The sequence below is a fragment of the Asterias rubens genome, chromosome 9, assembly GCF_902459465.1.
Source record: "Asterias rubens chromosome 9, eAstRub1.3, whole genome shotgun sequence".
Lineage (NCBI taxonomy): Eukaryota > Metazoa > Echinodermata > Asteroidea > Forcipulatida > Asteriidae > Asterias > Asterias rubens.
Genome location: NC_047070.1, coordinates 16,492,066 through 16,520,015, shown reverse-complemented (window position 1 = coordinate 16,520,015; position 27,950 = coordinate 16,492,066). Strand labels below are relative to the sequence as shown.

General features: G+C 38.7%; 1 protein-coding gene across 4 annotated transcripts; it reads left to right on the top strand.

The window, feature by feature from the left end:
• Positions 1 to 22: 22 nt before the first annotated feature.
• Positions 23 to 26,481, top strand: LOC117294516 (WD repeat-containing protein 11-like). Of its 4 annotated transcripts, none has more exons than XM_033776963.1 (26): positions 23 to 187; positions 1,569 to 1,638; positions 2,153 to 2,348; positions 3,627 to 3,800; positions 4,076 to 4,289; positions 4,688 to 4,891; positions 5,307 to 5,419; positions 7,729 to 8,066; positions 8,460 to 8,670; positions 9,016 to 9,100; positions 9,644 to 9,823; positions 10,427 to 10,535; positions 11,073 to 11,178; positions 11,615 to 11,858; positions 12,332 to 12,446; positions 12,921 to 13,089; positions 13,409 to 13,520; positions 16,967 to 17,062; positions 19,523 to 19,745; positions 20,120 to 20,311; positions 20,794 to 20,889; positions 21,382 to 21,547; positions 22,026 to 22,123; positions 22,946 to 23,091; positions 24,463 to 24,542; positions 24,995 to 26,481. In XM_033776963.1, exons 1-26 carry the CDS (start codon positions 123 to 125, stop codon positions 25,135 to 25,137), a joined length of 3,945 nt encoding a protein of 1,314 aa, XP_033632854.1. In that variant the 5' UTR covers positions 23 to 122; the 3' UTR covers positions 25,138 to 26,481. The 4 variants fall into 4 exon arrangements, with proteins under 4 accessions (XP_033632854.1, XP_033632853.1, XP_033632855.1 ...); XM_033776962.1 differs by having other exon boundaries at positions 5,307 to 5,440; XM_033776964.1 differs by lacking the exon at positions 16,967 to 17,062 and adding an exon at positions 15,907 to 15,954 and having other exon boundaries at positions 5,307 to 5,440.
• Positions 26,482 to 27,950: the final 1,469 nt, after the last annotated feature.

Below are 27,950 nucleotides of genomic sequence, written 5' to 3'. Positions count from 1 at the left end.
TCCGTATATGGAATGCGCACATTTTCATATGGAAACTAAATGGAAAATCCCGTCCAAATTAGCTCGGAAAGGAACACTTTTATAACATTTTCAACATGTTAAAGTGAGGTGTCTGTCTCAAAATGAACATTTTTCCGAAGACCATCACTGGTGCTTTGCATGCCCAGAATAAAAATGCCTGTGACTGGTAAGTAAAACATTTTCTGAGGTCTTTTTTCGGGGAAATTTTATTTTTATTTTTACATCACATGGTCACGGTCCCCAACAACACAAATTCAACGAGTTGGCATTTCATTTTCCAAGGAAACTAAGTTGTTGAATGAATATTTAAATAATAATGATGTAACAATCAGCTCTTGGTAACCCCCAACCCCTCTTGGCAATTCTAACGGACTAAAGCATTGTATTGGCCCAACAGTTGGGGCAAAACAAACTGACAAAGCAAAGAAAATGGCGCGTATTTTAACCAGACATTTTCTTTTGAAAAATTAGTCGGGCAGCAATATGCAGGGTGGTCTTGTTTTTACAGAGGTCGATATCGCAAAACAAATTACTGGGGAACGAATATCTGTATCCAACCATGATTCAACCATCCCCCAACCATTGGTGGGGTAGAATTCCAACCAACATCTGCACCGAAGCGAAAGCAATCCCTTTTTTTTCTCTATTTTTTACCTTTTGATGTTTCCTTTTTTTTTGTATTCTTTACCACATGATCTAGATTTCTTCTCAACTAAGGCTTACGATTTAATTTTTGTTAATTTTATTTGTTGTATAATATAATTATAATGTTATTGTTTGTATTTCACGCCATGGCTACATGAGCACTTTATATGGATTTGTGCGCCTCATTTGATAAGTTTTCATTAATATATTATTATTGTTATTATTATTCTCGATGTTTTTGCATTTGGACCTGCCCACTTTTTTCTGATCCTGTACAGAAAAAATTAGACCCAGTAACTGCGGCGCTGCTTTCCTTTTTAACATTTATCTTTCGTACTACTACTACTATAGCGCCCTGGGAAATACATACGTACAATGCGATCCAGCATTCCCTGATATGGCATAATTTTGAATAGGGAAGCCACTAAAAAAGCCTCAGAACAACAAAAATACCGGATAACATTCCGTATGGCGCCACCACTTTTTCACTCATTTTTACAAAAAGGGATAACTCAATCAGGTAAATTAGATACTATATTATTTAATTTCGAATGAAAAAGTGGTGGCGCCATACGGAAACTTTTCCAAAATACCCCCCAAAATTGCTTTAAAAATTCCTACTGGCTTCTTGATATGTCATGGGTACAACCAGGTATTTCAATGTACTCACAATTTTCGATGTGTGCTGCTATTTAATGTTTTTGTCGAGAAGATTTGCCTAATTCAATGGAAACTTGACCAGTCTATTACAAGTTAGAGCAAATGCATGGTTATCAGTTACAAAGTTGTCTCAAAGTTATAACAATTTTTACTGATTAATATTGGTTTTTACCCATGATACACCGATGTGTGTTAGACCTTCGTAACTCATGAAAATATTATCTTTGTTTTTGTTCCAATAGGGGATGGCAGTCATTAATGGCATATGGGTGCCATTCGTCCGTAGTGGTAGTTGATACCAAAGCCGTCCAGGTAAGCAGCCTAAGTACCTTTATTCTGTCTAGTTCATTAGATATCAGCTGTTGCCTACCCTTTTGCCCACACTCTTGCCCACCCTCTTGTCCATCCTTAAAGATCAAGAAGTGACACAGAAAAGTGTAATGCGACTGACCATGGAATTTCCCATATAAGCACAAAAAGTAGCTACATGTTAGTGCAAGTGACTGGTATTCTGCTTATTTCTGCTTAGCAGCAGAATATTGTTCAGCAATATTTCGATCTTTAAAGATGTTCTGTTAGAATGGCTCTTTGTTCTATCTCAGCAATTTAAGAGTATAATGGGTGATTTTGCACTCGAGGAACTTTTTGATACGAGGAACTAGGTCAGATACTGTAGCACATTTACCATAAAAATATTTGTAGAAAAGACAGAGGCTAGTTACAGACCTGCGTTTCGAGAGAGATTGACCAACACGTCACCAACAAGAGTGCCCCAGACTTGTAAGGGTATTCTTAGATTAATTACTGCTTTTAATCTCTCAACCAGGTCATCCAGACATTAGAGAAGCATAAGAGTACAGTAGTGAAGGTGAGGTGGGCTAGAGAGAACTACCATCACACTATCGATGCTCCGTACATGCTGAGGCTCGCCTCTGCCGATGCAGGGGGGCAGATCATTGTATGGGACGTCAAGGATGCATCAGAGAGAGCAAGCTTCAGTGAAGGAACTAAACCAGTCCTGGGTAAGGTTTTTTTTTAAGAGGAGTAGACGTGTTTCAGATTTGTAACTTTGTAAAACCCTAATAGCCCTAACCTCGAGGCAATGATGATATGGAGTGTGCATCAAATTGAAGTTCAGGTGGTTAAGTCATTGGGATTCTGGTTCTTGACACTTGTGTCCTTGAGCAAGATGCTTTACTATCATTGCCTCTCTTCACCAAGGAGTTCATGTAGAAATGTAATACTGTGTAATGACTGCGAGGGTAGAGGTTGATATCGCATTTGAAAAAGCCTTTGGAGCACCATGGCAGCCATGGGCTGTATACTTCCCAGGGAGTTGAGAAAGATTAGTGCTAAGAATGTTTTGGCCCCATTTAAAGCACTACATGTAAAGTGCTGTAAGAACTAGTTAGGCCCTACTAATGTTATTATGATTCTTATACTTTGGTTTGCAGTAACACCATGTGTGTATCTACCTGCTGCGTAAATTGTGTTCTTTTGAGAACTTGTCTTGCTTTATATTCTACTCCAGCAGAGCAGATTAGAAATTATATGAAGACTTGCTGATGAAGAATTCAGACAGGGCATTCAAATTAATGTCAATGCACAAGTATCAGTGAATAACATTATCGAGAACTACACTGCCTCAAACTAAATGTGTGTGAGTCCAGCAATGCCTTGTAGGATTGAGTAATTTAAATTGGAATTTAAAATGGATTAGCTGCTCCTGACACGGTTCTGAATTCAGTCTTTTCATCCACGAGCTTCAAGCCCAGTAACAGCATGAAAACTAGGTTGGCTAAATTAATAAGAAGCAAGTTATATGCTAACGTGTTCAATGTAATCTCGTTACATACCTGTACACACATGTGCATAATTTAGCCTGAGTTTTCTTATGAAGTTTCAGTTTTTTGTAACCAGATTTAAGTGCACATATATTTACAAATCCGATGAAAATTTGGAATTGGATTAATACATATTTTTTTTAGGTGCTTCCTCTTAAAAAAAGAAGGAAAAAATTACAGAGAATTCTAGTCCTACATTTAGCAGTGGCCACATAATTTGTGATATTTGCATGGTAGATAAACCTAGAGCTGTATACACTGAAAAATCTCTACTCTTTGACTGCATTTTTATGCCTAATCCAAATTAACATTTCATCTTAGAAACATAACTGTCAGTATACAGATAAGCGTATTAATTTTAGGGCTAATTAATTTATGCAGCATTCCAAACACCACTGAAAATCCCCCAAAATCCAGGTTTGTTTTTCTTATCTTTTGATGATTATTTATCCCCAGATCTGGAGTGGTTATCAACTCAAGATGCTTCCCATGATCTCCTTGTGGCTTTACACCCGCCTTACTCCATCGTACTGTGGAACGCAGACACTGGCATCAAGCTCTGGAAGAAAACATTCACTGATTCTATTGTTTCCATGACCTTCGACCCGTTCGAACCGTCAAATATTGCACGTGAGGGAAAAACTTAATTATTTTTGTTTATTAGAACTAAGTAAACAATATATGGATAACTGAAGTGAGAGTCGAACCAACCATGTCTGCCTTTGAAAACAGATGCCTTTCAGTTTATATTGTTTCTTTTCAATCCAACCTGACCAACTCAAAATCAAAAACCAAATTCTGTTTAGCATATTTAAATTTTCTTTCACTCATATCAGGCTTTTTAACAATAAATGAAGATGTTTCTGGTCCAAGTTGTTCACATTTATTTATTTTAACTCATCCAGTACTTGGCAATGACTGCATCCTCTTTGTGAATGACTTCAGTATTAACAAATCACCGTCCAGCAATGGCCGTAAATTCTACATCACAACTCCCGTTGTCGGTAACAGCGGACCCAGCCCATCCAGCAGCAGCACTAACCTACCTGGTGGAGTCGATAAGAAAATTGGGAACCGCTTCAGGAGGGTGCGACTGTTGGTTGGAGATAATAAACCAAGGTAAGATGTTGAACAGGGAAAAAGAGAAGAGGTCGACACAGGAGAAGATGGAGGTATAACTCTGGGTTTCTCCCACTTTTCCTCCCTCTTTTGGCTAGTACAGTGATAAAGTTTGAATAAAACAGTGACAAAGTTAGAATAAAACCTTTCTGAACAATAGACACTCTTGGCGTGACAGGTCATTTTCTTCAGCTGCACTGCTCATCTGGAACTCTCTACCACTTAATCTTAGATCTTGTATTTGTACCACAACAGTGAAATCTTGAGTTATTTATTTGTGTCTGTTACGTCGTCTTTTTGGTTTTTACTGCACCTTTTTGTGCTGCTTTTTATAATACCCAGCATGGTGGATATGAGCATGTTAAAAGTTTTACAATTCCAATTTTCTTTTTTTGAAGGAACTCGCAGTCCTCTGTGGAAGACACGGACACCGTCACTCTGAATGAGTGTCTCCAGATGTCTTACCTTCAGTCCAGGAAGCAACATCTCCTTCTGGTCTACCCTAGAGAAATCCTCATCTTAGACCTCGACATCTATCAGACGGTCGGCATGATCCCTATGGAGCGCAGTGGAAGTCCCTTCCAGCAGGTCTACCCTTGCAAGTCAGTATTTGTCACATTTCTTATCTTGATTCAAAAAGATTAACCACGCCTACCATCAGCTTCCACAGAGTTATTTTCATTTTTAATGACTCTGAAAATTAATAGTTATAAAAAACTTTTGAAAGTATTTAACATTGTTGTCTTCTTCATGTCCGTTTTTGTTCTAATTGTCTGTCCGTACGTTCTCATTTGAAAATTTTCAAACGTCAATTACATTGTTTTCCTTTGGCAACGTGATGTGTTGGTATGTCTAAATGAGAATGGGTTTAGTAATGACTCTGAAAATTAATGGTTATAAAAAACTTTTGAAAGTATTTAACATTGTTGTCTTCGTCATGTCCGTTTTTGTTCTAATTGTCTGTCCATACGTTCTTATTTGAAAATTTTCAAACGTCAATAACATTGTTTTCCTCAGGCAACGTGATGTGTTGGTATGTTTACATGAGAATGGGAGCATCACTGTGAGGGTTCGACGGCGACCCCGCCCACCAGCCAGCCCCAGTGCCGTCACACCCGTCGACCAAATCGGTAACTTTGTTGGACTAACAGGTACCAGCTAGCTAACACGCATGAAATGCTTACTGATTACCATCGTCCATTGAAGGCACTGTTTTTGATTGCACTCCCTTTGTTGTTTTTTCCTGTCATTCTCAGAGCGCTTTGCAACCTTCGGAATAGGCGCTATATTAATGGTGTTATTATTATTATTTATATTCTCACAATACATTACTTCAGAGGAAGCCGTTTCTCACAATTTTTAATACTATCAACAGCTCTCCATTGCTCAGTACCAAATAAGTTTTGATGCAAGTAATTACCAATATAGTGTCCAGTGCCCTTAATGTATGTTTGCCTTTTCGCAACTAACATGTTTATTACTATCAGGATGGAATGGGCACTTAGTTTACTTATGCCCAATTTCATAGAGCTGCTCAAGCAGAAAATATTGCTTAATAACTTTGCTTAGCAAAAAATAAGCAGGATACTGGTCATTAATGTTGATTTGGTATTTTGCCTGGTAACCTTATTCTGGTAATTTTGTTGCTCTTAGCTACGTAATGTGCTTAAGCAGCTCTATGAAACTGGGCCCAGATGTAGCTTTATTGCACTGTTAACAATTCCATTATGGTACTATTAAGGCGTTTAGCATTCATCTGGGCAATACGTTTTTTTATGTAACTTCCAGGATTTTTTTTTTAGAACCCTATGGAACCCTTACTAAACAAAGTCAAGACTTCAATTGTCCCTCGTAAAGTGCACCATGATCTGTTCAATTCGACAAAATATGGAATTTATTTTTTATTTTACCTTGAATCAGTCAAACCTTGGCTGTAAAACCACGGCAGATAATTTAATGACTGTTTTAATATCCCAACCTTATAATAATAATAATTATAAATAATATTGGATTATGGATGCACTCTGCATATAGATGTGTCAAGGTAGTGGCCCTGGCCATCTCACTAAGTTGTTAGTCACAATCCATTCAAATAAATCCAAGCATAACATAGACAATTCCCAGCTGGTGTCATTGACAATTACAATCCAATCAATCAGCAATGTTTCATTTCAGAAGTCACACTTTACAAAAAACTCCTAGGCTCTCTGTCTCGTGGAGAACATGTGCTCAGAAGGAACTTACATGCCACAGTGGCATCTTAAAGACACTGGACACTATTGATAATTACTCAAAATAATTGTTAGCATAAGAAGTTTGGAGAGCTGTTTATAGTATAAAACATTGTGAGAAACAACTCCCTTTGAAGTAACCTCGTTGTGATTGAGGTAATTTCTCTTTCAAATATTAAAACGACTTGAAGCCTGAAGCCTTTTTTTAGGCATTTGAAATTACACAAATTTGTGCAACAAGTTTTTTTTTCTTTCACTATTTTTGGGGCAACTTTGATAATTAATTGAGCTCAAATTTGTTCTTCACTTGTCCAGTGACTATGTAGCCAGCAGGACTAGTTAGCTTGTCATTTCTATAGTGCTTCACCTTTTCTACTGGTTCATCACCTTTTCTAATGGTCCATAGGGATGCTTTTAAACACTGAACCAGCTAGCTTGACCACTTTCGAGAATTTTGACTTGTCCTCGAGGTGTTTTAACTGGCTAACGTTGGTGTGCATTGCATATGGGATTAACATCTGGTGTTGGAATCAGTACAGATGGTGCCTAATTGAACACGGTTATATTACTGCAATTTAACGAGAAGAAGCCACTATTGTTATGGCCATGCGGATCAATAACTTGACAGGTGGATAAACAATTTGGTACAAGGCAAGACGTAATTCTTTTACAGATCCTGCAAATTAATATTATTGTAATTTATTTTGATAAGAGTCTCATTCTTCTTCATTTCATTTGATTAATTTCATGCTAATGGTTTCTGTTTTAAACCTTTTTTTTGCTGTGCTTAAATTTATGTGTGTTGTATGATAATACAAATAATAAAAACTAGTTCTTATGAAGCGCATTTCACAATAACCGTATTAATGTGCTTTACATTAGTGTTCTTCTTTTTTCACTAGTGACTGGCAAAAATATTTCAAACCAATTAATAGTCTCATTCCCCGTTCCCCAACTGCCCGGCTTTAAACAAATTAAAAATGTACATACACAATTAATATTTATTGCTTGCTGAGTAGGGCGTAAAAAAAAAAAAAAAATGCTTTTTGGTGCGGGGGCCTGAAATTTACAGCAAACTTTACACTCTGGTTAAGCTGTGCATATTTTGTGGCAAACGCCATTCTATATTAATTATGGTACATGTACAATGAGTGTTATTAGCCCATTGTCAACTTATCTATCTTTTCTACTAAACTCAATTTCTGTAGGTGGTGATTCCCTTCAAAGTGACCCCCATGACATTATCTACGACCTTCGCTGTCAGTCCGACCCGCTGCGAGTCACCAAACACATGCGCGCGTTCGGCCTGGCATGCTGCATGTCCACTGAGCGTCAGATGGGCCTGCTGATGAGCGATGGGCGGACGTTAATCTGGTCTTTGATGACCGTTAACCACGTGGCCAGCAGCACCAGTAATGTCCATACACAGATGGTCCTGTCACCGTTGTATTCGCCTGGTACAGTGCCGAGTGTGGTCAACAGTGACTTTGAATTCCTGCCGCCTTTACCCACTGCAGCCGGGCAGCCCACACTACCATACCCAAAGGTGAGGGATTTTACAGGGGTGTAGCCAAGATTAATTAAAAATGTTGATAGTATTGGCTTCTTGTAGATCGATCAAATTTGTTCACTGTTTTTTTCCAAATGGCGTCTAGCCCAAAAAACAGTTAAAAAAAGCACCCTCATTAGTCCACTTTCCAATTCTAAAAACCGTGTGGTCTTGCACTATATAATTTTCTTTTGTCTTTTGGACACCCTGTTTTATCTGTCATTTACATGTAAATGTGTTGTCAGTGAACACTTTGGACAGCCAGTTTTTAAATTTCCAGCAAATCTGGGCACCCTTTTATTTAATCCTGGCATAATTACTGCTTTGTAAAATAAAACCATTGGTGGTAAAAACATATGTATGTTGTTTTCTAAATACTCATGGTTGAAGGTGTCTCTAGGAGATCTAATCTGTCAGACCAACATCACTGGAGACCTTAACGGCCTGCAGCAGCAGCAGCAGCAGCAAGGTCGTGGGGTCATCCTGAAGTTTGTTATGACTGGACTGAACAGTGGCGTCGCCTCAGTGCCCACCGTCATCAGGATGTGCCCACCGGTCACAACCAGAAACATTCACAAGTATCGACCGCTCGTCGCTTTAGGTAAAACAAATAATATGACAGAAAACCCAAAATGAAATAGATAAATGAATCCTTGAAACTGGTGGCATAAGATAAGTTTTGAGAAGAGATTTGAACTTTGTAGTACAAAGACAAAATGCGTGGCGCAGCTGAAGACAAAAGACCTGTCACCCAAGGAGGGATGGGACTTGGGTTCAATGAGGAGAAGCATGGAACTGGATCGAAGATTCCTTGACAGAGTAACAACTTGAAGTAGTTCTAAAATATGGTGGGGACTGTAAGGTATTAAAACATTTAGTGTCTATCTTTTCTTTTATCCTATTTTTTTTTAAAGTTTTTTTATCGTCTTTAACCTTGTACTTTCAGGGTCCTCAACTGGGCTTGTTCAGGTCTTTAATCTTACTACAGGATCTCTGTGGCGTGAATATAACATCCATACAGCGTCAATCAGGTAAGTACAAGAGATTCAAAGTGCAGAATTGGAAACTCTGTGGCTTGAACCCCGGGGGTTGTGCCTCAGTTTCTCTAATCTTTCATCTTGGCACCACCTTCCCCCTTTAAAATTGGTCCCTTTGTATTATGGCAGAGCCCTGTTTCTTAATGAAGGTTGCTACATTTTACAGTTCACTTTACAATTAACAAGTCTGCAAACTGCATGCACGATGTTCTTCCTACTTCAGTCTGTTTTCTGATTTTGTTTTGCCCAAGGGAAAAATCAGAAAAAAATTATGATAAAATAGCCTGAAAAGTCTTCTAAAACCTGTTACATGTGATGTAGGTCGGCTTATAACATTTTGGCGTTTTTTTTTTCCAAGGGTCAGATATCATGCCTGAAAATTGTTTTGTTTTCTGGACATTTTTTGTCAAAACTTTTAATTATGCATCGTTTGGACATCGTCAGGTAAGAGTGGCTTCTCATAACGTCCACCAACCAACCACTTTGGAATTGTGCCCAAATATCTCTGAATTGTTTCTGATTTCTTTTCTGCTTCAGGGGAATAGAGTGGGTGAGTTTGACCAGCTTCCTCTCATACAGCTATCACAACCCTCCAAGTAATGGACTGGTTCGCAACGAGCTACTGCTCCTTGATCTTGTCAACGGTCGTACCACTCTACTACGGGGACACAAAGGAGACGAAGCTCCTATAGAGGCTGTCAAGGTGTCTCATTTGAAGTAAGAAAACCAGGGATCTATTTCACGGGGCCCAGGGCTTGATTTCACGAAGATCTAAGATTTATTCTCACTGTAAATCACTCTTGAATACCAAGCAAAGTGTGGTGTCGGGTTGGTGTAGTGGTGTCTTGGCTTACCTTCCACCTCTTGGACCCGGGTTCGAATCCTGTGGGGGCAGTACGTGGGTTTGGTTTAAGTCCCTACTTGACTACGTGGGTTTTCCCTTGAACAACTCTCTCTGGTTTTGCTCCCACATTTAAAACTGAAAGTTCTTCATCATCTTTTCTCCTCATTCAGTGTTTTTCTGCAAGGTGCTGTGGCACAAAATGCAGCCAATCAAACCATAAACACCAGGGGTGAACCCCTTCTCTTTTTGATAAGTGCACTGGGTTCTAATACCAAACACACAGGACTAACTGCTTTTATCCAATCTGAAGGACAAAGATATTGCAATACAGATCACGATGATGATATTGACAACTCATCTTAGCCCTTCTTATATAGCTCACATGTGTCACCCAGTGACGCTCAAGGTGCTCATTGATGCTCAAGATAACAACAACTAATTTCTTGTTACTTGCACCATTTTCCTTGTAAATTCAGACAGTACTTTATAGTCATGCTGAAGGAGAAGCCATTTGAGATTTGGGACTTGAAGAATCGTACAATGCTACGAGAGATGCCCACCTCCTTCCCAATCGTCACAGCATTGGTGAGATCTCTCGATGTTATTGCCCAACTAATTTATCAACATAAATTATTCTGCTGAAGTCATTTTTTTTGTTCATTCCTAAACCATTTAAAATTTACACAGTCAGTTTCCCTTGTGGTTAATTATTTGAGATCTGAAACAAAAAGCTGCGACCCCTTAAGGTGACCCCCTGGCTGCTACTTTCCAGGTTGTATCGTTCATTTGTGTTTTATCTCTGGCTATGAAGCAGGTAACGGTTGTATTGCCTCTGACCGGCATACCCAATCAAAGATATTGACAAAATAGGGAGACCGCCAATGTAAGACTAGATAGCTCAGTTGGTAGAGTGCCGGCACGTTAAACCGGAGGTTGTTAGTTCAAGTCCCACTCTAGTAAATTTGTCTCTGTTTAACCTCAAAATGGCTTATGGCACTGAGATTTAAAACTTTTCATCAAAAGCCTTCCCTTTTCAAGATAATTTTTTGTCATGATTCAATGAATTCTATTTTGTGTTTCCTTTGAAACTGAAATGAAATTTATTGAATTGACATTTGATAGGAATGGTCTCCGACTCATCACAAGAAGCGATCCGCAGTCAGCATTCAGGAATCCGTTGGTAGCTCCTCGCTACTGGACTCAACCAGTAGCTCTCATCACATCCTAGGTAAGAGTAGCTCCATTCCTGGGGTGCAGTCAGGGTATTGAAATAATGCTAATTAGTTCTTACATAGGGAATTTTACAAATACTGTACCAATGCGCTATACATTAGTGCCCTGGTCAATGGGCCAAAACATTCCTGTAATCTTTCTCAGATCACATAATTCCCATGAATATTTCCCCTGTCTACCCCACATACTGCGCCACATCACCTTTGTAAACCATTACATGGTGCGATGTAAAGGAGTAGGTCTCATAATTCAAACTTAGTCCCACATACCTTGCAGGAAAATAGTGTATGTTAAAGCGCCATGAGTGTCACTGATGGACGGATATGAGCACTTTATATGAAGCCACTATAACTATTATTACTATTACCGTGACTCAAGGTTGCAGATCCAACTCATCTAAACTCATTCACTGAAATTGATCTTTCTCTCAGATGGCAGCGGAGACGGCAAGGTGTCTCAGGCGACGACGACCAAGGAGCACTTCTTCTTTGCCGAGAGCAACCGCATGCTGCATCACTTCTGGGTGGAGGGGAGCGTGGTCAAGGAGGGGTCCCGCTTGCCGTCAGACAGCGGTCTGGGGTCCATTACATGCATGACATGGAAGGGTGAAACACTAGTCATGGGAGACGCCGACGGGAACCTTGGAATATGGGATCTGAAGGCTAGGGTCTCTAGGTATGTATGGGCCTTGAATTAAACCCACGGCACGCACAGAAATGCAGCCCTTTCATGGCAAAACAGCCAAATTCAAAAAGTGCCATTTTGAAAAAACTGAAAATGAAAACTGCCCAGATATTATCTTGCTTATAAGAAACCAACGTTTTTTAGTTGGACTGTTTAACAATTCAAGGGCCAAACAGTGTTGGTTCCCTGTGCTTTTACTGTTGTGTCCTTTGCAAGGATCCAATACAAACTGACATTATCTTGATAGAAGTTTCTCTTACTAGAGGAAAATTGCTGTTCCCCTTCAAGAGCGTAGTTCAAGGGCTTCATGTACACGGACAACAGGGCACAATTTTATGTACACGGACAACAGGGCACAATTTTCACAGTTGCAAGAGTTGTAAGAGTTGGTATGTATCACTTGTTCCTGCTGTATTGATGTAATTTCTTTTATTTGATGGAAGTCATTTTTTGATCCCATCCAGGAACTACCCTACTCACCGCTCCTCCATAAAGAAGGTGAAGTTTGCTCCGGGCAAAGGCAACCTCAAAGTACTGTGTCTATGGAGTGAGGGTCTTGATATATGGGACATCAAGGAGGTAAGATCTCACCCTAATTTTCTTCAAAATGATTACCCAATTTCATTGTGGCCTGTCGTGGCTGAGCCGTCTAGGTCACCGGATCCATTCTCTGTTGTTGTCAGCAGCAGAGTGTGGGTTCAATTCCCTTGAGCAAGGCCTTTGACCATAATTGCTTAGTAAAAAGTTTGTAAGGTAGTACATTTTGCTCTACCAGTCAGACTCCTAGGGGATCGATACCCATGCCTGCAACCTTATGGACTGTGAAGGGGGGTAACCCTGTTTCAGCCTCGGGAGTATAGGTGGCAACATGCCTCTGGTAAGAGTCGATTTGGGTCAATAGCCCAAACTACTTAAGTGTAGCCCTGCCCTTGAATTGGCCGTCCAGGCCTTGTGAGTTGGGGGATAAAATAAAAGAACAATGTAAAAGCCTACTAAGATTAAAGGTTAAGGTTTGAAATATTTTTGTATCAAATTCCTTTTTTAATTCGATAGGTGAAGGGTACAAGTTCCATGAAGGTGTCCAAAGAGCAAGTGAAACTAATCGATGCAGATTGGGCGGCATCAGATAAACCCATAGTGGTTAGCTCCGATGGTTGTATACGTGTTTACGATATCAAACTCAAGACAACATGCTCTGCTATGGACTATGCAGAATTTGCTGGTGAGTTGATTGGACTTGTATGTATTTGGTTTATTTTTCTGCCGTCTCAGCCGTCGATTTTACCAAACTCTTCCTAACTTAGGATTAATCTTAGGACTTGGGGCGGGTTCAGTTCTGTTTCCAAATATGTAGGACGCATTGAATCCAACCCAAGTCAGGTCGAGTTACTCGTCCTAACTCGAGTTAGGATAAATCCTGGCGTTTCGTGAAATCGGCTGCAGGAATAGAGTAATCTGAGTAATCTGAGTATACAGTGCTAACACATTTGCGTTATAGTAAAACCCAAATTAATACCTTATATTATCTGGTTGCTTTTCAGATCCAGTGTTCAGTCCGTATTTATTATCGCCCAAAGCTGCTTTAGCCATGAAGTACACAATGCAGCACCAGCCATGGAACGAAGAGTATACTCTACAACTCACAAAGGAATAGTAAGTACTCCTTCAGTTCATGATGTATTTCAGTGCACAATTATTGCTAAGCAGTCTTTAAATTCTTGCTTAGTGTGCTTGACTGGTCACCAGCCCATGTAAGCCATGTATGTGTACGCTTTCAATACTGGAACTCAGTTTGTTGTTGCTTAGCATCCTATCAAATGGCGGATACATGATTGTTCAACTTTCCTTTGCAAAATGTCGTTGTCATAGATTTGATGATTTGTAATAATTGTAAAAATAGTTCAACCTGATTTGAAACAGATTCTTTGGAGAAAACTATACAAATGTGTAATAATATTTTTGTCTTTGGAAAGTAGTTCTATGTTTTTGTCAACGCAAACCAAAATATTTATAGGATTCAAACTGCCTCTAGCTACCAGGCAATCTCGGTGGTCTAGTTGGTAAGACATCTGCTCTAGAATTGCAACGGTTGTGGGTTCAAATCCCACTCAAGTAATATGCCTGAAAGACGACATAAGCATAAGAAGTTATATCCTGACTGCTGAGGCCTTCATTAAGGGACGCCCTTACACTTTGCAACTCGCCATCTTGCTTTTTTTCTTCGCGATTGTTTGAGATTTGTTCTGACAAAACCAAAACAAAGTTGAGAGTTCTTAAGATTGAGTTGTTACTATTTCCAAATTTTGCTGGTTTGTGGCTTTCTGGAAATGTAGTTGGTAATGAAAGTAACTTGCCGATGTAGCTTGCTTACATAAGGTATTAACCAATTTAATGAATGGAAAACAAATGAAAACAAATTATGAAATTGCACTGAGGACCTTACAGGAAAAGATGTCTAAATATGTCTTTGAATCAAGATTGCCTGAATGGGTTTTCTGTTAGTGCAATCTGCTCTACTAGCCAGGTTCCTAGTGGATGATACCCATGCGTATACCTTACGGTCTGTGAAGGGGGTAACCTTGTTTCAGTCCCAGGAGTCAGTAGGTGGTTGCCTCTGGTGGCAGTTGTTTTGGGTCACCTTGAAGTGCTTCTCCTGCCTCATGACGTTACGCGATATCTCAATTAAAAAAGTACAATTACAAAAATTGTGTATAGAATAGCTCTTTCAGCATTCTCCTGAAGATGATCAGAGCATACTAATTGAAATGTTGAGTCATCAACAACTGGTTCTTTTCAGAACCAACACTACTCAAAAAGAGATATTCACATAGTGTGACTGGGCAATTCCACGGTAACGGAAGGCTGTTTTGACTCATTAAACAACATTTAAATCGTGGATATCTTCAACAGTTTAATTAGTTTCATCAAGCAAATGTCACAGTATGGAAATATTGACTGCTATGAGGGGCACAGTCGAAATTATAGGCCCAAGGTGATGTCAAAACCATGACTATGCCCTTCGCTTCTATAATTCTATAATTTCAACTGTTCCCCGAATATTAAGCAGTCAATATTACTTTTATATACCAAATAATATACATTCTTCTAATCTGATTGGTTAAAAGATTTCATGAACTGGGCCTTGATTTTGAAATGTATAAAGTGTAATAACTTACCAAAATATTGCTTCGTTCGTGTTTTTCATTTCGCATTCACGGGTAAAATATACCAATCCAACACCACTGGATAACAATCCAAGTACGAGAGAATAGATGCCGCCGACAGCAAAAGCACAAAGCAGCTGATAAAATACGCCGTTAAAATCTTTGAAGACTATCCAAAGCTCATTAACAACCACATGAATCAACCTGATGTTTCTGTTGACGTAGATGAAATCTTGCTTCAGCCATTTTATGTTGCGAGTTTGGCATGAACACAAACAATTAAATTTCCCACACAAACAACTACGTTGAAAGGTCGTCTGCAAATAAAGGTCACAGCTATAGTTCATGTAGTTCGCGCTGTGACACGACGAACGTATACAACGCATCAAACACTTGCGCGACCTACATGTAGGAATACAGTGTGTTGAGACAGATCCATTATTTTCCAGGGCGGGCATAGTCGATATGACGTCATCTTGAAAGAAAAAGCGGGCATAGCTATTTCCATGACTCCCTTTTTAACCAATCAGATTAGAGGATTCTATATGTGAGGTATATAATTTCTTTTATTAATGAGTGCCTTCGAATTGGCCTTCTCTTTTTGGCTGAAAAACTTTTAGTTTATAAAATATGAATATTACTAAGGTAACGGAAGAACGCCAATGGTGTTGTTTAATGAGTCAAAACGTCCTTCCGTTACCATGGAATTGCCCTACTGTAAACCTCTCTTAATAGTTAGAATAGCTCTAAAATCTTAGTCTCAATTGCTTCATGTTTAGTCGTCTTCTATCAATCTCTCTCGATACCTTCAGCTCTCACGTCAAATTCAATGTCACGTTCTCTTCGTCTCCTTTAATGATGTTTCTCTCTCGCAGCATTCGTGATAAACCGCCCCTCCCCAGTGAGGACAAGCCACGCCCCCAGTAAGAACCCTGACAAGATGATCGTGTCTATTTATATATTCACTTTGGAGTGTTTTCTGTTGTGTTTTTTTTTGTTTTCTCGCTCATTGATGTTTTCAGTTGTATTTGTTTTTTTACGCCATCAGCTGTTATCTTCCACATCAACACAAACACTTTGTAGCTTGAGAAGTTATTTTCTTAGAAATTTCTTCTTTCACTCTAGACCTAGTGTGAACCCTTAATCCAATGCCCGAGTATTTTGCTCGCCCTTCTTACTTTTAGAAACCAAAACACTAGGTACTTTCTTAGCGAGTTAGCTCTTGCCAAGCACATAATAACTAATATGATTGACAATTTATTTAGTTGACAGATTATTTTTTTGAAGCTCTTTCGTTCTTGCTAACATAGAAATAGTAGCAAATTACTGAGTATCCAACGTCATCCATAGTTGTATTTTAACCTATCCCAGACAGATGTGGATATTTCCTTCTTTACATCTTGAGCTTTTTACTGGCATTTTCACCACTTATTTTGTTCATCTGAACATAATTTTGATGAGCTTTGACTGATGAAATATCCATCGTAGAATGTAGATGGTTGGAGATCGAATCCGAACAGAGTTGCACAAAATTGGTTTGTAATGCTCCAAATAACCCATAGCACCCACAGCAATTGCCATGGTACCATGTGCTTTTGCTGTGGTGCCCTTTGCAAAGCTCCAATACAAGTAAACAGTGCTCCTTAAAGAGGGAAGTTCAAGGCTGAAATGCGTATGCACCAGTGTTGTGTAAGACTTATTCCTATGGTTATTATAATGGCAATCACATCGGCTAAATTCTCCCCCCAAAAAATAGCAAGATTGAGGATTTTTTTTTCAGCACTGCACAGAATTGAAGAAACCGGCTTTATAGTTATACAAAAATATCAATTTTGAGTAATGGTGTCTTCCTCCCTGCTTCTATTCCATCCCTGACAACCTTTTTCCCTACTCCATCTCTTCCGCCAACCCACCACCGACTTCATCCCCCGGCAGTTTCCATGACCCCTGTTGGCTGCCTCATTCCTCCTCGTCCTCAGTGTCTGATGAGGACAGCTTGAACGGTAGTGAAGACGGAGAGATGCAACGGTGGTATGCATGCATCGTCACTATATTGTCTGCTTCTTCATTTCCTCAATAGTTGTGTGCATGAAAAACCGCTACTTACTGCATCCTTTGATTGTTGCTGTCTTGTGATAAATTCTAGGTTAGATTCTATCTTAATGATTATAATAAAGATTTACAACGTGCACATATACAGCCTGCTGGGTGTTCAAGGCTCAGTTAGAAAAAAAACAGAAAAAAAACCGCATATAACTAGTCCTTGAAAACCTGCCATCTAGTAGAATTACTGCATTGTATATTACTGTCTTGTGGTAAATGCTAGGGTACACTAATATCCTTTGCAATTACTGCATTGGATAGTGTTAGGTTAGACATGTTAGACTCCATCCTTTACAATCACTGCATTGGATATTGCTGTCTATTGACAATAAATACTAGGTTAGAATCTCACCGCTTTGGATATTGCTGTCTTGTGTTTATAAACGCCAAGTTAGATTCTATCTAGTAGAATCACTGTGTTGGATATTGCTGTCTTTTGATTACGAACACCAAGTTAGATTATATCCATTAGAATCACTTCAATGGGCGTAAGATTGTATCCAGTGGACTAACTTTTTGGGCGTTGGATTGTGTTTTGTTGAAACACTATTGGATATTGCTGGGGGTTTTTGTGATACGCACCAAGTTAGGTTTCTATCCAGTAGAATCACCGCTTTGTCTATTGCTGTCTTGTGATAGTAAACTTAAGGAACATTTGATGTAGCACCAAGGGTTCACAAGGTGCATTACACAATGCCTTTACACAACGGACTTATGACTTTACGTCCCATCCCAAGACTGAAGGAGTATCGGTCCAGTGTCTTGCTTTGTGTATTTCTTTTGGCTTAATGTTACTCTTTAGAACGTTGTAGCGAGCAGGAGTTTCTATACTCGTAACATAGGTAATATTCTTGATCAACATCTTTTGTAATGTGAAGTTTTCTTTCCTATCAGATTTTTCTTCGGCATTGAGCCATCCAGTTACTCTCGGGCCCCGTCCAAAAAGCCATAGGGTCTACCAACACCCATCCCTAGGACCAGCGGTTGGGGGGGGGGGCACACAGTACTCATACAGAACTGGAAACTCTTCCTGATTTTTCAGATTGTAAACCAATCTTTTTCATGTGCTGAAGATGAGCAAATTTGAAAACTCCCTGATTATAAAAAAAAACCTCCTTTTTGTGTCAAATGTAATTCTGAATATCTCCCTGATAGTTGTACAAAATCTTCCTGTCAGCAGCTCTGCAAGTGCACTAGTTTTAAACTCCTTGAATCCAACTAATCAATTTCAGGGATTTGAATTCATCACATGAAGGCATTTTTTGATTACTTTTAAAAAAAAAAAATTTTTCTTAAAACATCTGCATGATACTTAACATAAATGTCTTAAAGTATTTGACAATAGAAAATGAAACTTTTGAGGTTGAAATAGGGCCCATTTTCATAAAGCTGCTTAGCAAAAAAGACTCGCTTAAACTTGTTAAAAAGAAGGATTTTCCTTAAATAATATTACACCTTTTAGGACACATGGAAACTGTCACTACTTCATTCCATGACCTTTTTGCAGCTGGCAGGGTCTCTGTTAAGTAAAAGATAGTCAATCTTTGCACATAGTTTACACTTTAAGAACATACACAATTAACACATATTACCATTCCTCCCTTTTGCATTTTGTTTCAAATTCTATGCCTGCATTTTATCAACACTACAACTGTTGTTGTCCTACCTGCACGTACTGGACTAACATCCAACCCGTATAGTTTGCATCAGTGTGTTACATTGTACAAGCTGCTACCCCATATATTCATGTTTAATACTAATCGCATTGATTCAATTCGCCAAGTGTTGATACGTTTACATTGGTCAAATCTGCATTACATTAATGCAAAATTTATGTCTGATTTATATTAATTTGTTCACAATTGACTTACAATTTTAGTTTTTTTCTTTTCTTTTGACTGAATTTGAGTGTGTGCATGTCGTAAGACTCTTTTGTTTCTTCCTTTTTTTACAAAAATGAAATCTATGATTCTTTCTCATTTTCTAGCAGTTTGTGTGTTAGTTTTTAGCACATTTCCAAACAAATGTGGCTGCACCCGTTTCAAGTTGTGCATATATTAAAAGGCAATGCCGTATTGATATTGGATACTTGCCAAAATTATGTTCAATCGAGTCTTATAAAAGAAGGGGGTTGTAAGTTTCCAATCAAGCCGTTTTTTAAAGGTTAGTTCATTTTCATTGTAGTATGCTCCTGAACCTTTCAAAGAACATTTGGAATCCCCGGTTGAACAAACTTTATTAACATTCAATCCATCTCAAATTTATTATGCTGTGCAACTTTTGTTCCTAAATCCCATAATCTTGCCCTAAGAAACTCTTTAAAAACAATTAAAATTCTGTTTCCGAAGTGTTTCAAAGGTTTCTCTTATTATTCTCCCGTTGATGTAGCGAGACTCCGGAGGATGAGAACTTCATCAAAGCAGTCAACGATCAATTTGACATCATGCCAGAGAAGATCAAGAACTACCTCCCCGTTTGCCCTTATGGTACGGCCCAACGCTGCCTGATTGCTGCACAGCTCTTTGGGGATGAGGCAGAGACCATTTTCTGGACAGTGGGGTCCCAGTATCTGAAAGCCGAGAAGGCCAGAATGAACTGCGTGGTTCATAAGGTGAGCAACACTCTTGAAATTCATTATATGTTTTACTGGATGCTGATCCGGGTAAGGAATCGAAGTATGGGTTCAAGTCCCGTTCTTGACACTTTTGTAATTGAGCAAGATGCTATGCTACAATTGCTTCTCTTCACCCAGAGGTATAAATGGGTACCCCGATAGGGTAGAGGTTGATTTTGTGTATGAAAAAGCCACTGCGGTACCATGGCAGCCCTAGGCTGTATACTTCCAGGGAGCTGAAAAAGGTTACAGGAATGTTATTGGCCCAATAACCAGGGCACTACTTGTAGGTGCATCGATGAGTTATTATAAAATGCGCTTTTTAAGAACTATTTATTACTATTAAATAATATTATTCAATTTGTCTTCAGGACTCACCAGAGAACCCTGGACCTGGTGTGATCTTTGATCTGTACCACAGCGACGGTCCAGGCCATATGCAGAGCAGTCAGGCATCGTTACTCATGGACACCACAGAAGAGGATGTTACGACCTGCTCATGCATCAAAGAACCCCTGCTGGATACATGCTATGATATGCTGTGTGATAGCAAGTCATATCAGGTGGGTCATAGTTCATAGGTCACAGGATGTTATGACCTGCTCTTGTATGATATGCTTTGTTCGTTCGTTCGTTGTTCATTCGTTCTTTCATTTGTTTGTTCATTCATTTTGTTCGGTCGTGTATTAAAGTTCTCCTCACCTAAATACAAAAACATAAGCCATCTCTCTCAGGTCTCCATTATTCCAGTTATCTATCTCTTGCTGTCCCAAAATCACAAAGATCATGGGGTGATTAGGCATTTGCTTCCGCCGCTCCTCGCTTGTTAAACAAGCTTCCCAACGCAGGGAAGCAATGTTTGACTTGTTATAGTATTATCAAATTGGAAACACACCTCATGACACGTCATATTTTGAAACTTTTCGTCTTGTGTGCACCTTGAGCACCCCTTGGTTGGATAAGTCTTTGCACGTCATTAATGTCTTTATTATTGTTAGTATTATTATTCAATTGTCTCTCCATTTTTAAAAACCCTTTCCTCCAGAAATATCAACTGGAACGCATAAGTCTTCATGACAGTAAAAGAACGAGTCACGAGCACACCATGAAATGTGCTGAGAATCTTATCCTGATGGGACAGGTAAACATTAAGAAGGAATAAAATGGACAAACTTTTAAAAGACAAAACTTGCAAAACTCTCAAAAAGTGCCCTTATTGACGTGACAGTGGCGTAAGGAGGCTAATCGTTGGACGATAGCTGTTCTTTGTGCTTGAAAAAATTTGCGTGACCCTAAGAAAGATTTTTTACTATAATTGCTTCTCTCCACAAAGGGGTATAAGTGGATGCCTCATGGGTAGAGGTCAATATTGTGTTTGATAAAGCCTTCTGAGCGCACGGCAGCTCAGTCTGTATACTACCTAGGGAGCTGAGAAAGATAAAAGGATAGATGTTAGCCCAATGACCAGGGCACTGATGTAAAGTGCCATTGTAAAATGCATTATTTCAGAACTAGTTATTATTATTATTATTGTTATTTTTATGTTTGAAGCCTAAAACTTAAAGGCCATTATCAGGGATATCTATGGCGCCTGAACACAACGATAAAATGCTTCTTCTTTTTTGTGCCACAGTTTGATCGAGCCGTGCAGCTTTACTTGGAGACAGAGGCAGAGAATAGCAACTATTATCTGGACTCCATCTTGGCCTGCCTTGTTGCCACGGTGAAATCAACAGGAGCATCTCAGAGTACCATCAAGCTGGTTGCTACGAGCCTCATTGCTAACGGCAAGCTCTCGGGTAAGTCTGGAGTCTGTGTCGCTGATGGTTGGCCTTGAACCCTTCTACTGTCTGACCAATCAATGTTAGCTTTCAAGCTTTTGGCTAATTTTTTATTGTGGTTGTAACATTGTTATGTTTTACTCTTTGCTGTTTTTCTCGATTGTACTGATTTTTAATGCCGTTGTAGATTTTTGTAACACACTTTTGAACGCTTTATGGTGAAATGGGCACAATAAATGTGGTTTATTATTGTTGTTATAATTATTCATTCAAGTCTGCTTTTATTTCATACTTCTCTTCTCAAGATAAACCTCAAAATATTACGAAAATAGTTATTCGATGTAAACCAAAATAATGGGAGTATGAGGCTGTCAGATTAAGCCAATGCTTGTAGAAGACAGCCTAGACAGACAAACTATAAACAAATTATTTGGATGGGATTCAAACTCACGTAAGATATTTACGAATGTAATTCAGATTTTCTTATTTTTTGCAGAGGGGGTTCAACTTCTTTGCCTGATCAACAAAGGTATTGATGCTTGCCGTTACCTGATTACATATGGTGAATGGAGCCAAGCTGTGTGGCTAGCTAAGGTATGCTCAATCATATTCTTGTTATTCTGATCTCTCCTTTCATTGTTATACTTTACAAATAATTTCCATTTTTTGGTGTGTACAAGGCATCCCAGTCTACAAGCCTTTGCTTTTAATTGGTCATGCCTCCATACAGTTTCAGTCTCTGAAAATCAAATTGTTTATTTTGATGTATGTATGGAAAGAAATGTCTTTTGGTTTTTGTTCTCAAATGGTTTAATCTTACCTCCACCTACTAACAACTCACCTATGGCAGTGAATTTAATAACAGAAGTCTCCTCGATCCACTAAGGGAAAATAGTATGTCGTTCTGGCAAGTTTCCTACCTTCCACGCAGGTAGTAGTCTGATAAAGACCTCAGTAAAAAGCACATGACTCAAGCTATGAGTGTTTTTGATCTGCAGAGTGACCCGATTCCCATCGTGAAACTTGTGTCCCTGAGCAAGACACTTTACCACAATTGCTATGTCCTTGGAATAGGACAATAAGCCATGATTTCATGCACTAGGATTGGTTGTGTCTGCCTCAGAATTAACCCTGGAGTTTCTGGTTCACAAAGCTAGCACCCTTGTTTACAGGTTGCCTCAAGTTGCTTAGCACAGTTGTGCAGTAGCCACAACAATGCAAACTAATGGTAATTTTGGCCGGCAACATGTTTCTGCTAAGCAATACTATTCTGTGCTTAGCAAGTTTTTGTGCCAACCGGCATTATTCAATTTGGCCCTAAAATATATAATAATCATTATACCACTACCATTCACAGATGACTGTACCCACAATGAGAGCCTCTAATGAATGATGTGATTTGTATTTCTCCCGCAGGCCACTCTGCCGTTTCCTGAATACAGCGAGGTCCTACGTCGATACGTTGACTTCCTCTGTTCCCCTACATACAATCAGAAGACCAAGGCCATTCTTGTCCTCCTGTCTCTGGGCCAGTTCCAACGAGTACTTGAGCTTCTCATGAGGTGAGTCAAGAAATCTCATATCATTACGAGTCCCCTTAAAGGCAGTGGACAATATTGGTAATTGTCAAAGACAAGTCTTCTCACTTGGTGTGTCTCAATATATGCATAAAATAACAAACCTGTGAAAATTTGAGCTCAATTGGTTGCGAGATAATAATGAAAGAAAAAAACACCCTTGCCACACGAAGTTGTGTGCTTTCAGATGCTTGATTTCGAGACCTCAAATACTAAACTTGAGGTCTCAAAATCAAATTTGTGGAAAATTACTTCTTTCTCGAAAACTACATTATTTCAGAGGGAGCCGTTTCTCACAATGGTTTTATACTATAAACCTCTCCCCATTACTTGCTCCAGGTAAGGTTCGATGCTAATACATATTTTGAGTAGTTACCAATAGTGTCCACTGCCTTTAATATAGGTTTTCCTGGCCATTTTCAGTAAAAAAAATAGATCCATTTCATGGTTAACACAGATTTAAATCAACCCGTTTCCTCTGATCCACTCAACTAGGGTTTCTGTGAGCTTTTGATAAATTCAATGTGGTTTTCATGCCCTTTTATGTAGCATCTTGTAAGGGTTTTTACAAGGCGATGTGTTGCTATCTGCTGCCAGAATTACAGAGGCGAGGCCCTTCTCTTAACCATAAGCGAACTGAGTTATTTTTAAATTGGAGACCTAGGGCTTAACGTCCCATCCAAATGCTGCAGCAATAATGGGCTTGCTTTAAGACACTAGTGATGAGACCCATTCAAGGCAACAAGTCCTATTGGCAAGAGGGTCACAATAGGTTATTGTTCAACTCATTATTTATCAATGTAAAGGGTGGCTGCAGTGTTTTTTTTAAATAATTTAAACGATTAAACATGACTTTTTAAACCTGAAATTATTATTTTTTATTTTTTATTAAATGCAAAAGTATTTTAAAAATGGTTTTCAAGATATTAGGGGAACCCTTCCCGCCCCTAAAAGGGATCATGAACGTGACGTCATGTCGGGAACCCGAGCCGTCGGGCCCCCCTGGCTGTGTGTATATAGAGACGTGTGCACTGTGTGGCCTGGTACCTAGGCGCGTGTAGTTAGGGACCAGACTCTTTTTGCCGACGATATGTTTGAATTCCCGACGTGACGTCGATGGTATGGGGGCGGTAAGAATCCAAAAAAGGGGGGCCATGACTTATTCGCTAATTACGCAAGTGAGATATGTCGGGGAAAAAACAAAACACATTTTATTGATGTTCAATACATATATCAGTAATAAATGACAGCAAAATTAACTGTTTTATTTTAATTCACTGCAGCATCCCTTTAAAGAATTTAAAATTTCACTTAACTAAACCCCTTCCCTTCATTTTGTCATTCTTTTCTTTCAAGTATGCACTACTACGACCGAGCTGGAATGTTTGCAGAGGCCTGTATGGAGTTTGAAGTCTTGCCAGACACTGATGACATTAATATCCTTTTCAAAAACATCTTGATAATTTAAAAAAGTTCATGGCTCTGCTTTTTGTAAGCACAGAATTGGTGCTTAGCAAAGCAGGGAATTCCACACTTACAACAAGTGTCTTTCACAGGTTGACCGAGGATTTATATTTGTGCACATGCGATTCCCACGTTACTAGGCATTCTTCACAATACACATCATGTGCCGAAATTTGGCGCTTGCATAAGCATAGAAATTGGGCTCAATGTTTGTTTTGTTTTTCCACCATTGCTCATCAGGTCAAGGTTATTGGGTGCTAACTTGCTTTTCTGAAACAAAACTACACTGGCTGGTCAAAATTGATGCAAACTAGTCAAAGTTATAGCTGACAAAATAGTGCAAGGCTTGAGCTTATAATTCATGATCGGTTTAAATTTAAGAATCTTAATTCAGTGTTGATTTCCTTGACTTTGTTGTTCTCATGGAGTCTTCTTGAGAAAGTCTACTTGGAGTATGCTCGTTACCTATTGGCGTTAGGCAACCGCAAAGCCTATGGGTATTACTGTAACAAGGCAGCAGAGAAGGCACAGAAAGTGAACCAGGAACTGGAGTGGATGGAAGGCTGATGTGTGGAGAATGTGGTACCTGTAGGCCTTGCACAGAAAGTGAACCAGGAACTAGTGTCAAGGAAGGCTGTTATGCGCAGACCTGTAGGCATTGCGAACAATGTCAACCAGGAACTAGTGTTGATGGAAGGCTGATATGTGGAAAAGACCTGTTGTAGGCCTTACAAAGGAAGTGAACAAGGAACTAGTGTCGAAGGACGGCTTAGGCATTGCGAACAATGTCAAACAGGAACTAGTGTCTATGGATGGCTGATGTGTAGATAATGTTAATTCTGTTGGACTTGCAAAGAGAGTGAACAAGGAACTATCAGCAGTCATCACAATTTGGAAAACCTGTTTTTGACACTATATTTCAAGATACTGGATTCGAGGCACCCCCATGTACTCACCGCGCTGATAAGAAATGCTTAGAGGTTAGTCATTCTAAGTATTGCTTTGGTATTGCCACCCTTCCTACCCCCCTCGCCCCACCCATTAGCCATCTTGAGACATGGTGGACACAATAAGATGGCACTATTAGGTTTGGGTCAACTTTGCGTAAAATAAAACAAAAAAACAGTGTACTCCTATAGTGTCCACCATAATTAACAAGGCCTAATTGAGTTAAAGGGTATTCAAATGATTGTTTTTTACAATTCAAATCTAATTTTCATCTCATGTGAACCCAAATACTTCATTGACTGATATTTTGTTTAATGAATTTCAACAAAGATCAAAGCAGTTTTTGTTTAGGTCTTTAAACTAAATCCAAAAACATATCTTTAAATACCCTTGACTTCATATCCCTGTATAACTTATGAAGGTATTGATTAGAAGAAGCTGCTAAATTAGCCTTTTGTCAAGATGTTCATGGCTTTGACAGCCTTGTAGCACTGTGATCTCAAGCGACTGAATTAACCCTAAATCATTGATTGAATGGGTGACTGGAACAGGAGACCACACATGCGAGTGGCAAAGCCACAAGAGCCTTTTCCCAACTTGCTAACAAGGTAGCAAAAATCCAAACCCACCAGAAGTGGCTGGTGTCATTGGGTCAGCATATAAACATACAACAAATTATGCAAACTAACAATGTCCAGGACCTTACTTATTTCCATACAACTTACTGATGACTTTTTTATAACTTGAGCTATGATTCAAGCTATATTTAGGGAAAAATTGATACTTGAAAAATAGTCAAAAAAATTGAAAAACGATAAAGGGTAAGTCCAGGATTTTTATCAAATTTTGCAGTTTTAATGTTTTGCTCTAAAATGATGCAGTAGGCTCTACTGATGCCCTTTTATATAACTTGAGCTATGATTCAAGCTATATTTAGGGAAATATTGATACTTGAAAAATAGTTTTAAAAATGGAAGTAAGTCCAGGATTTTTATCAAATTTTTGCAAATTTTTCAATTTAAATTTTTGCTCTAAAATGATGCAGTAGGCTCTACTGATGCCCTTTTATTTAACTTGAGCTATGATTCAAGCTGTATTTAGGGAAATATTGATACTTGAAAAATAGTCCCAAAAAAGGAAAAACGATAAGGGGTAAGTCCAGGATTTTTATCACATTTTGCTAAATTTTGCAATTTTAATGTTTTGCTCTAAAATGATGCAGCAGGCTCTACTGATTCCCTTTTATATAACTTGAGCTATGATTCAAGCTATATTTAGGGAAAAGGTGATACTTGAAAAATAGTCAAAAAAATGGAAAAACGATAAGGGGTAAGTCCAGGATTTTTATCAAATTTTGCTAAATTTGCAATTTTAATGTTTTGCTCTAAAATGATGCAGTAGGCTCTACTGATGCCCTTTTATATAACTTGAGCTATGATTCAAGCTATATTTAGGGAAATATTGATACTTGAAAAATAGTCCCAAAAATGGAAAAACGATAAGGGGCAAGTCCAGGATTTTTATCAAATTTTGGTAAATTTTGAAGTCTTAATGTTTGCTCTAAAATGATGCAGTAGGCTCTACTGATGCCCTTTTATATAACTTGAGCTATGATTCAAGCTATATTTAGGGAAATATTGATACTTGAAAAATAGTCCCAAAAATGGAAAAACGATAAGGGGCAAGTCCAGGATTTTTATCAAATTGTGATAAATTTTGAAGTTTTAATGTTTTGCTCTAAAATGATGCAGTAGGCTCTACTGATGCCCTTTTATATAACTTGAGCTATGATTCAAGCTATATTTAAGGGAAATATTGATTTTTATGCTATAAAATGATGCAGTAGACTCAAATTAAGCTTTACGTCCTGTTTTATGGACCCTACAGAGGATACAAAGAAGTAAAAGTTTTTGACAAATTTTGTTGCATACTATGAATAATTCATTAACAAAACTTGAGTATAATTAGAAAAGGCCCTTGACTCACGCGTGTCTCCCTTTCCAGTCGCGCTGCTGCTCTTTGAAGCTGTCAATCCATGAAGCCCTTGACAAAAGGCTACTGCTAAATATGTGTAAAAAGTTGTACAGTTACAGAGTCAATATTTATATATGGATGTAATATAATAACAATTAATTGATTAAATATAATGACAACTCACCTTGTTAAAAAAAATGTTTAGATTTATATTCGATTCAGAACTGTTCTTCTCTTTTTGATGGATTGGGGGAGAAAATGCATGAATTCGATTGGGTGTCAATGAATTTGAACTCATTTTTTGCTGAAAATACAAGGAGAACCTTTGTGAATTGTTTCCAATCAATTCTTTTAAAAGCCTTTTTTATATTTACAAGTTTCCTTCTGTGATAGTAGGGAGCATAGGTTTTAAAATGTGTCACTAGCCAATAGACCCCTTGCACTACGCGCAGTGCACT